Source organism: Limulus polyphemus, unplaced genomic scaffold (assembly GCF_000517525.1).
Source record: "Limulus polyphemus unplaced genomic scaffold, Limulus_polyphemus-2.1.2 Scaffold1855, whole genome shotgun sequence".
NCBI lineage: Eukaryota > Metazoa > Arthropoda > Merostomata > Xiphosura > Limulidae > Limulus > Limulus polyphemus.
In genome coordinates, this window is record NW_013667465.1 from 3374 (window position 1) to 15102 (window position 11729).

Genomic DNA, 11729 nt, shown 5'->3' on the forward strand with positions numbered 1-11729 from the left:
GGAACGAAGTTACGGAAAATCAATTAACAAACGGAGACGTAACAATAGAAATGGAGTATGGTTGAGAAGCTCTTAGAAGTAAATAAGATGTATGATGTTCAAGATTAAAAGAATTTTGAAACCGAAACAGTTGCAAAGTAAAAAAAATGAATCAAGTTTATGATGTATAAAAATTAATAAGGTAATTCTGGCTCAAGAGCTACAAGAAGTATAGAAACTGTACCATATTCAAAATGAAAACTAAAGAATATGAGTCAGATTTAAGAGAAGAAGAAGTAATAATAATTGAGTCACACTCAAGATATAAAGCATAAATATCATTAATCAAATGCAAGAGTTATAAAGAAGCTGGGTAGTGTCCAAGACTTGGAAGAAGTAACAATACTAAATAGGGTTCCTGAGATATTAGAACTTTAAAAAATCTGAATTTTGAGTTTCAAGAGATATAAGAAACAAAGAAAATGAGTCACTCCAAGAGCTATAAAAAGCAACTAAAGTCAAACCAGTTTTAAGTCTTATAAGAAGTATAGAAACTATAACATGAAAAAAATATATAAAAAATCATCCAAGTTTCTTAACTTTGTATTGAATTTAAATTTAATTGATTTTTTGTAGTTCATATATTGAACCAGATTGAGTTTCTGTATTTTTTATATTTGTTGAACTTTATTCAGTTCCACTACTTCTGACATTTCTTCAGTCTTACTAATTTCTCTTACTTTTTATAGCTCTTGGGCCTTATTCAGTTCTCTACTTATTATGTAATAACTTCAACCAGAAGAGTTGCTAAAAGGTATTAATAATAAATAATCTTAATTATGAGCAACAGAAAAACTGCAAAAAGCTTCTATGACCACTCTTGAACCTGTTCTGGTTTCTTTATATTTTATAAATCATTGGTATGATAACATTTCTACATTTCGTGTAACTTTTCAACTTTGTTTGATTTCTTTACTCCTTATAGTTCTTGAACTTTACACGGTATGGTTACTTCTTACTCTTCTTGAATGTGATTCAGTTTATTTTCTTATACATTTTGAGACAACTTGACTTTCTGTATTATTATAGTCAACCATATTCAGTTTCTTAACTTCTTATAATACTATAAATATATTTAGTTTTATTGCTTCTTTAGCCCTCGGGAACCTGTTTCATTTTTTTGTAATTTTTCATACCTCTTGCTCCTGATTTAATTTCTATACTTCATATTGATTTAGGATTCGAATCTGTATTTTATTTTTTAGAGCTACAGATCCTGCATTCCTTTGGATCTGATTTCTTTACTCTTTATGGTTCCAAAGCCTGATTCATTATCATTACTTCGTACAACTGTTCAACCTGAATTACATTTTATTGTTATAACTCTTTACACTTACTCAATTGTTTTATATATTGTGTCTTTATATCTTTCAGTACATAAACTTGATTGAGTAAAGTTAATTTTTAGAGTTCTTGAAATGATTCATTTATTTTATTCTTTATGCACTTGGACCTGATTGTTTTCTTTTTATAACTTTCACCTCATTCATTTTTCTTACTTCTTATACCTCTTGAATCTAATTCCATTTCATGATGTTTTATAGGTCTTGGTCCCGATTCAGTTTCTTTGCTTCTTATATCTTTTGAACGTAACTCAGTTTTTCACTCTGTATTCCTCTTGAAGCTAAATCAGCTTCTTTACTTTTAATAACTTTGTATCTGAATCAGTTTCTTTACTTGTAGATTTTGAACTAAATAGATTTTCAGTAACTTGTGTTGAACCAGATTAAATCTACTACTTATAATTATTGAACTTTATTTAGTCTCATTACTTACCCATTTCTTTATAGTTCTTGGACCTGATTCATTTATTTAATTATTGTAATTCTTGAGCTTTATTCAACTTCTGTACTTTTTATTAGTCATGAATATATCATGTTTCTATACTTTATAGGTCTTGAACTTGATTCTGATTTTTTAAAATGTTTTTCTGTAACCCTCATTGGTATTGTTACTTTTTGCAGATTTTGAACCTTACTAAACTTTTGTACTTGATATGATTCTTGAACCTGATTAAGAATCTTTTCTTCTCATGCATATTGAGTTTTGCTCAGTAATTATTACTCCCTCTGCTCTTCAACCTGATTCATCTTTTTAATTTTTATAACTTTTAAAAAATAGTTTTTGTATTTCTTACAGTTTTTTATTTTATTCAGTTTCATTACTTTCTATATATCTTTAAACTAATTAATTTTCTTTACTTTTTAGAACTTTCTAATTTATATAGCTTTAAAACTTAATTTGTTTATTTTTTATAGCTTTTGAACCTCTAATTGTACAGATGTTGACCTTGAATCAGTATTGTTATTTGTTACAACTCTTCGACCAGCCTAATTTACTTTTTTTCACTTTTGCACCTGATTAAGTTTCAATAGCTCTTATAAATTTTGAACCTAATTATTATTTTTTATATTTTAAAGCTCTTTAACCAAAATAATTTCTATACTTTTATTAAATCTCAAACTTTTTTCAGCTTATTTCCTTCTTGCAAATCTTGTATATGATTCAATTTTTTCTCTCTTATCAATCATGAATATAATAATTTTGTGAGGTTCACTGATTTATGGAACCTACTTCATATTTCCATATTTATCCTCAAGATCTGTAAGAAATAAAGAAGATTAATAATTTTCAATAACTATAAAAAGAAATGATACTAAATCAAGTTCAAGAGTTAAAAGACTTAAAGAAGTGCATTTGGAATTTATAAAATGTAAAGAAAGTGAATCATATTCAAGATTTATAGACAGTAACAGAAAAGGATCAGGTTTCAGATGGAAGGAAACTGAATTTTATTTGCTATTTAAAGTTTAAAAAATTGAGTTGTGTTCAAGAGTAATGAAAAGTAAACAGAATGTTTTTCAAGAGGTGTAAAAAGTAAATAAACATAACCAGGTTAAAGAAGTAAATAAGCTATATCAGGTTCAAGAAGTATAAATAATATCCAAATTATGTTCAAGAGATAAGATGTAAAGAAGCTGAATCATTTTCAAGAGCTGTAAAAAGCATTGATACAGGATAAGGTACAAGATGTATCACAAGTAAAAAGTGAAAATATAAAGAATAAAGAAATGCAACCACTCTCAAGTTCTATAAGAACTAATGAAACAATCAGGTTCAAGTGATATAAGAAGAACAAAAACTGTAATAGGTTTGCAAGTTATTAGAAGTTCAGTAACTGAATTATGTACAAATGTGACAAGAAATAGCAGAAGTTTTTTTTTTTGGTTTTTGCTGAAAGCTACACAGAGACTATCTGCATATAGCATTCCTAATTTTTAGGTGATAGAAAAGAGGGAAAGCATCTAGTCAACTACATCTACCACCAACTTTTAGGCTATTCTTGTGTCTGACCACCTAATAGGATTTGACTGTCATTCTTACAGCACATCTCTGGCTACAAAGAGTGCATTTTTGAGGTAATGGGCCATGAACCATCAGATTTACAGTCCAAGCAAGCTAACTACTGTACCATACCTGCCCACTACTAGACATGAAGAAATATGAAAAGTAAAAAAAAATAAGATTTTGCAAATAATTAAAAAAATAGAGAAACTAAAAAAAAATTGTGATTCATAAGAAATAACAAAACTGAATCAGATTTGAATACTATAATAAGTAAAGAACTGAATCAGCTGAAACAGTTGTAAAACAAAAACTTGAATGATGTTCAGCAGCTATAAAAAGTTAAAATCTGAATTACATTTTAAGCTATAGGAGTACAGGTTCAAGGGTTGTAATAGAAAATAAACCACTTTCAAGAACTACCTGTATAAGAAGTATAGAAAAGCTAAGTCTGACAGGCTCAAGTGCTATAAGAAGTAAAAAAAAAGGCACAAGAGAAATGAAAAAACTGAAATTCAAGAGCTAGTGAAATTTATGATGCTGAATCAGGTTTTTTAAGTTTTATAAAAAAACAAACTGAATAATGATCGAAAGGTATGAGATGTAAGGAAGCTGAATCATAGTAAGTAAAATTTATTCTCTTCTTACAACTCTTCAAATCAATTTAATTTCTTTATTTGTTATGGCTATCAAATATGATTCAATTCCATTATAAGAGCTATCACAGTTATGGAAATTGAATCAGATTCAAGAGACAAAAGTTACTAATCAGACTCAAGAGTTATAAAAGTAAAGCTAACTATAAACAACAAAATCTTTTTAATTTTTATCTAAGAAACCTAGTATTTTATGTATTTAAAGTCATACTTAAAATCAAAATTAACAGAGTAATAATAAGATTAGCAGATGGTATATAACTCAAATAGTGTGGTAGTGCTTAAGTGTTCGAAAGTGTTGTTATTCAATCTTTATTTGGGATCAATCGTAATATAAAACCAGGTGTACTTCCGCAGGGCCCCTAAAAGTGTTCTGTTTCACGGGTGAATAAAACCAAAATTAAAAGTAACATATACTTTTATTTCTTGATTTTTAAGTTCGTATGTCATGCTTTAATGTAGCTTACAAAGTACATAATTCTTCTTGTGACATATGGCATGCGCACGCTTTACTGACGTCACGACAGTACAAATTGTAACATGATTTTAGTGTCAACTGACTGACTGACAACATACCACCCTGGTGCCAGTGGTTAAAACAGGTGGCTTTCGGTCCTATTTCGAGGAAATAATATTTATTATAATTGTAGTTCACTTAAGTAATCTAGTTCACACCATAATTGTTATTGTTCATGTAAAGTAATGATATATGTATATATATATACTGCTGTGTCTGTTGTATCCCAGCTGGCCTTATGAGCCCCGGTATTAGACGAAGTCCTCGTCGACAGTAAATACAGCATATGTAGTGTGGATAATATATTATAACATTATTTTCACTTATGGGCTTATAGATATACATTATGAATCATTATAGAAATTCTAGAGATAAAACGTTCTCTTACGACTGTATACAGACAGATAGATTACTTTCACCGTCAACAACAGATTCCTTTTTATTTGCCTTTATATCACGCTCTGTTTTCAAATCTATTTTTAGCTTTACGGGCATGCTTCCACGTGCACACTAAGGTATCACATGCATCATCCACCAATTGAATGTAAATACTTGTTTTTTCAGACAAATCGTTTCGCTTTTCGGATATTTAGAGAAAAAACATCTTTTGAACCATAAAATTGTGTCATAACTTTTCATGAGTTTCTTTTTTTTTATATTTGTGATCAGTATTTCAAAAAAATATGTAGTGAATGTTCTCGACGCCAACGTATCTTTTCGTTCTCAAATGTGGATTGCGAAATAACTTCTATAACTTTTACATTTAAGAATGTACACAACTTAAACCATTAAAATCCCCCATTTTTTTAAAGTATGACATGTTTCACACGAAAATACCAACTATTTCATTAATTATTTATTCGTTATCGTAAAGAATCAAGATTTCACTTATAACTGATAAAAAAAAAAGTTCTATCTAAAAATAAACTTGTATGGCAGAATTTATTTTGCACACGGCTCTTTTTCGCTGTCTGACGATCCTCCTTGCTCAACCAATAAAAATGTATACAAACGGAACATATACTCACATCACTGCTGCTTCTGGATTCATATTTAGGTAATTGACACGACATAGCGGGAGCAGTTTAGTCATTGAGATTGCTCGAAATATGTTCAAATGGTACAAGCTATAAGAATATATTCGTATCGTGATCAGATCTTCAACGTAATTATTTTAGTCAAGATTTTCAATTTTAATATATATTTATAAATCTAGAGAAAACCAAGCATACATTCCATTTTTCTCCTTAAATTATAATTATTTAAAGTTTGAAATCCACAACTAACGTCTTCGATGGCTTTGGATTTTGTAGCAGGTTGTTTAGGAGGTAAGTTATTAGTTTCAATGATGTTTTATGATTTTAGGCATTTAATTTTCTGCAGTTTGAACAAGTGATAGTGTTTTTTATTGTATAAATACTTATTATTCATCTTGAATAAATCAGTCTCAACATTAGAGTCTGATAACTAGTTTTGAAAACTAATGGACTCAACTGCCTGTTGAAAGAAAGGGAGACAATGTCTCCGCTTCGATCTCTCCTTTTTCTTTCAACAGGCAGTTGCTGTCCATTAGAATTTTGAAACGTTTTATTCTACTCTATCTACAGTTCTACTGAAATGACTTTGGTTTTCTATTAGTTGTTTACATTTGATATATAAAAATCCAGTGAGCCTATTCGTAAAGTTAGAAATGTCCCCTTAAAAGTTTAAGTTTAACAACAACAATGCCATCAGCTTATTGTTAATTGTCACCGTGTGACAGATGCTAGGTTAGGATGCAAAGGCTGTTCTAAAACACTGTTGCAAAGTACAACTTTGTTGTGTGTTTTTCACGAACATTATTTTCCATTAAATAACTTTATTTATTTATGCTATCATGATTTACTATTAAATGAAAACTTACATAAAACTTGATTTGAAAACGATAATATTTATTGAAATAAGTTTCAATAATGTAATATGCCATAGAAAATAATTAGGATAAATCTTCAAAACATTATTTTTTTCTGATAAGGATTCTATTAGCAGCTAGAAAGTCGCACACAGTGAGCACGTGATACGTTTTAAGTGGAAACTTCCAGATGTACAATTGTCTAGCTCTCGTATTTTACAGTTCATAGTCACATGACTCCATATTTTGAGAACGCCAAACTAGAAAAAGTTATTGACAATTCCAGATTTTTATACATTTATTGAAATAAGCAAAATATAGCTAAGTACGAGATAATGTTTTCTTGTTGCCGATAGTTACCAGCTATTTAAGGAATATTTTCCTTTAAACTATTGGTCAAGGACATTTTACCCGATATGTTTCAGATCAGCCATTCTTTCATTGAATACTGTCTCAAGCAATAGTGATTAATAGAGATTAGTGTTTCCAGGCTTGTGCACTATTTTTGAATCACCAGAGTTTGCTAGCATTTGCATGATTACTTAACAGCACCACATTGTTGAAAACAACTTGAGAGCAGCATATTTTTTATTGCATCAAATCTGGAAGTTCGCCAGTTAACCTAGCGGAAAGGATATCATCCAACCGGATTATCCAGTTACAAATCTCTTCACACTAGCTTTTTCTAGTCGGAACAAAGAATAACTATACGGAAGCCTTATTTGTATATTGCTACATACAACGTTAAAAGTATTATTAGGAACTCTCTCCATATAGTATATATATATTCTTTTTTTTTTACGTTGCATAAAGCAGAAAATAAACTTGAGGCTACTATGCACATTTGTTATCATGATTTATATTTTGTTTTTGGCTTCCAGTTGTATATAAGCAACTTTCTTTAAAGCTATTTGAATTATTTATTGTTATTTTGGTTCTATAATGTGTTGATGTTATCACTGTGCATGTTTTAAGTTCTTGCTTAGGGCAGGAACCTATAAATGACTTTTTTTCGGCTTCTGGAACTTTACAACAGAATAAATACATTGTTTTATGTGATATACTGGTGAATAACTCTTTTCAAAAATTTATTGGGAATATGTGTTTTGCTATTCTAGGTTGTGCTGGAGTTCTAGTAGGCCATCCATTTGACACTGTCAAGGTAATTAAGACAGTCGTAATTTATAATATATTTTAAAAAAGAAAACTTTTATAAGCACAAATAATATGTGTAACTGTAAGTACGTACGTAGGTCTATGTTACATGTTAATTTTGATTTGCCCCTACATGAAAAAAGGCGTATTTTAGAATTAAGATTTTTTTGTTTTTTAGTTACCATTTATTTTTAAGATAAGTTTTATTCTCTAATTTTTTGTTACCTTTAAACTATCTAACCACAACGGTTTTGGCGAACTTCTGTTATTAGTGATTTTTCTCCAATAACTTTAGGAAGAACTAAAAATATTTTACAATTATTTGAACTAACAGGTGATATAATGTTTAATACTAAGAGGGTGTTTTGCGGATATTGCAGACTGTGGCACGAACTTAAGCCTGAACGTCGTTACCGCAAAAAAAAACTGTTTGAAGTTAGTTTTCTGATAAATATATGTTAGTGAGTTTACTTGTAAGTCGGTGGTCATTGGATGTTTTATGAGGCCTTAAATATATATCAAAGATAAATTAATATCGTGTGAAATTGCAAAGCAACACAATGGGCTATCTGCACTCCGTCCGCCGCGGGAAATAGAACACCTGATTTTAGCGTTGTAAATGCGTAAAATACCGCGGACCCACCGGAGGATAGCATGAATTGATTTATCTCGTTTGATAAAATAGATTTTATTAGGTGAAGTTTGAATGCCAGATTTCTCGTTTGTTTTAAATCAAAATATGAACACATTCACCATATGTTTTAATTATTTAAATACATCATTGCTGCGATGGATTTAAAACAATGAAACTATGTATGGTACATATTATACTATAGTGTAAAATATTTACATACAAATTAATTCTGTCCAATAAAGTTAAAGAGTGAGTAAAATAAAAATATAACTCCAGCAAATCAATATCCTGGAAAAAAAAACAAAAAACAAAATTTATTAGCATGATATCATGTTACTTTTCTAAAATGAACTGCGGGGTCATGACATCCCTACTAACGCTCTTCTCAGATATCAGTGTTTATCAAAACTTCAGGAAAAATTTCTTTATTTAGAATTCATGATTGACATATCACATGCTCTTCCTGATCCTTAAGCGGCTCTCACAGTTTGTTTAAAATGAGGATAAAGTTCATGGTCTTTTGCTGAGTTTAGCTTCTCAATTTTCATTTGAGACATCAAAATAGTAAGAGTTTACATTTAAATAAGCAAGATCGTTGATAAATATGCTGATATTTTGGTGCGTGACAGCTTACGTAATACGCACCTTTTTCCCCTCCTTATAAATCCTAAGGGTAAACTATCCCCCTTCATATTTCTTGAATCAAGGACGTGTATATTTTAGAATCTTTGAATTACGATATTTGTGTATGTTTTCGTCACCTCATTATATCACTCTGTATATAATTATACTGATTAATTTTTTAAGATCTTTTAGTGATTGTAAATAGTTGTATAAATAATACTAACGAGCGAAAAACATTTTGTAATCGAGCTTTATTAAATTAAGCAAGGAAAGTATATTTAAAACTGCATTATGACGTAGGACTGTGCGTACGAGAAAATGATACAAATATTTACCAAGATTAACCTCTCTTTTTTTCTTTTTGGGGGGGAGTATATATATATATATATATATATATATATATATATGAGTGTTTGTGTGTTTCTATAAACTTAAGTAATTTGATCAAAAACACATTTTATGGATATTCAAAAACTGTTTCATGTGCAATAAATTCAGTTTTAATATGATGATTGCGTTTTTTTTTGTTTTTTTTTTGCCGGTTTAATTTTTTTTGGTAATGGTCAAGACTATTTAGTTAAAATTGGAAATGAAAAGAACACAACAGAAAATAAATGTTTTTAATAAATAATAAATATTTGTATTTAACGTATCACGGATGATCTAATGATTAAATATTATAGATCATGATATTTGCCAATTGTCATTAGCACTGGTGTTTGTGTTTATGTTGTTTTCATTACAAACATTTAGATTAACCTTCTTTTTTTTTCTAGGTTCGTCTTCAAACACAAGATGCCAGCAAACCTCTCTATAGAGGAACCTTCCATTGTTTTTCTTCCATAGTTAAAAAAGAATCGGTAGGTTAAACGCCGTATTGTTAGTATTTTATTAACATACTGTTAAAAATCAAGTTATTGGAAAGTAACTTATTTTGTATGGTTTTTGCAATACTTCAGACTGGCTAATGTAATACTTGTTTTTTCTCTGAAGGACAGTACTAATATTCTTATGTATCCCACGTTTTGAACTTCCATTTCCAAAAACAAAACTGTTAACTACGCTAAATAATTATACATTTTCATACATTAAATTACAGTCACTAATAGCAAAGAATATTAATTATGTGCAAAATATTATTTAGTCATTAGTACGTGAAAACAAATGTTTTTGAAACCAACATTTTGATAGAATTCTTAATGCTTTTATTTTTTGTAATTTTTATTAACAATGTAGATTGAATATATTTTTGTTTTTATGATCCACTCATTTATCTGTTGTTTTTTTTGTTTTTTTATTTAGATCGGTGGCCTCTACAAGGGAATGTCTTCTCCAATGTGTAGCCTTGCCTTCATCAATGCTATCGTTTTTGGTGTACAAGGCAATGTACAACGGTCTCTTTCCGATCCTGATTCCATCACGAGCCATATGATTGCCGGAGCGGCGGCAGGAACCATTCAAAGTATTATCTGTAGCCCAATGGAGTTGGCTAAGACTAGAATGCAGCTACAAGGGCAACGCGCAGTCAAAACGCGATTTCTTCATTCCACTAAACTGTTGTACTCGTACAGCAGTCCTTTGGACTGCCTGGTAAAATCATTCCGTATGGAAGGCGCACGTGGCATTTTTAGAGGCCTTGGATGTACAGTTCTCAGGGATGCACCAGGATTTGCAGCTTGCTTTGGAGCATATGAAGTTCTTGTCCGTTTCTTTTCGGACGCTGGAAATAATATTAATACTTGTGGTTTGCTGATGGCTGGAGGCTTGGCAGGCACCTTTTCCTGGGTGGTCACTTACCCGATGGACTTGGTGAAATCAAGACTACAAGCCGACGGAATCTTCGGTCCACGCCAGTATAAAGGCATTTTAGATTGTGCGGTGAAAGGCTACCAACAAGAGGGCTGGAGAGTCTTCACACGTGGTCTAAATTCTACTCTTCTTAGAGCGTTTCCTACCAATGCTGCCACGTTTCTCGTAGTTTCCTGGGTTATTAAGTTTTATGAAAATACCAATTTCGACTTCTCAGTGGACAAACATGCTCACGCTTTGCTGTGGGAAAAGAAAATAAACCGTATCGCCTGTGTCGACAACTACCTGTAATAGATCCCTTTCTGTGTGTATATAAACATTTTGTGAAACTATCTCTTTTTCTAATCACAGTTACATAAACTTCCCAGGACGTCGAAGTTTTCGATTTTTTATCCCTTTGATCTGATAAGCTTTCATTGTAAGTTAAGTAATCTTTGCTTCTACAATCAGTCGCCATAACTATCCTACATAAATATAACAATCAAGCATTTACTTTTTCTTTTACGATCGTGATCCCAATAGTTTGTGGTCGGCCAGTAATTTTTATAAGCCAAGAACTTTTACGCCCGGGTGGCTGGCCAGTAACACTCAACCATTTACTGAAAGTATAAAAGCTTTTGTTAAAGAAAATTATAAACACAAATATTAGTATATTTTTTTTCTGTTGTGTGACTAGATAAATAATGAGCTATATAAGTACGTTTTTTCTATAATCAGAATAATTGAAGCACTAATAATATGGATCATTTTCACCATTCTCAATTGTTTCTTTCTGAATAACTTCGTTTATCCCTTGAATATCCATTTACAGTTTTCAATAAATAATTAAGATATGCCTTTAAATAACCTTAGGCATAAAAAATTTATATAGAGAAGATAAGAAAAAACAACGTTAATCCTATTTGCGTGACTATATTTCGACAATTCTTACTATGGAAAAAAAGCAAAGCTTTAACTTAGCATCTTGTTTTGTTTTGTTTTCGATAGTATAATACAGTGGTTCCCAACCAGGGGTCCGCGTAGGTAATACCATCTCATTAAACAAGTAAGTTTTTTAAT

The 11729-nt window shown here is 30.4% G+C and overlaps 1 protein-coding gene across 1 annotated transcript; it reads left to right on the forward strand.

The window, feature by feature from the left end:
• The first annotated feature begins 5607 nt into the window (after positions 1–5607).
• On the forward strand, positions 5608–11723 carry LOC106465166 (mitochondrial basic amino acids transporter-like). The gene is made up of 4 exons (XM_013925368.2): positions 5608–5885; positions 7567–7610; positions 9638–9721; positions 10164–11723. The coding sequence occupies exons 1-4, from the start codon at positions 5852–5854 to the stop codon at positions 10959–10961; spliced, it is 960 nt and encodes a 319-aa protein (XP_013780822.1). The 5' UTR covers positions 5608–5851; the 3' UTR covers positions 10962–11723.
• Positions 11724–11729: the final 6 nt, after the last annotated feature.

What these genes read in the sequence shown, in the direction of transcription:
- LOC106465166 (XM_013925368.2), top strand. Translation starts at nt 5,852, where the DNA reads ATGGCTTTGGATTTTGTAGCAGGTTGTTTAGGAG. An exon ending in TGTAGCAGGTTGTTTAGGAG is followed by an intron (nt 5,886 to 7,566) that starts GTAAGTTATTAG and finishes TTGCTATTCTAG; the next exon opens with GTTGTGCTGGAGTTCTAGTA. An exon ending in ATCCATTTGACACTGTCAAG is followed by an intron (nt 7,611 to 9,637) that starts GTAATTAAGACA and finishes TTTTTTTTCTAG; the next exon opens with GTTCGTCTTCAAACACAAGA.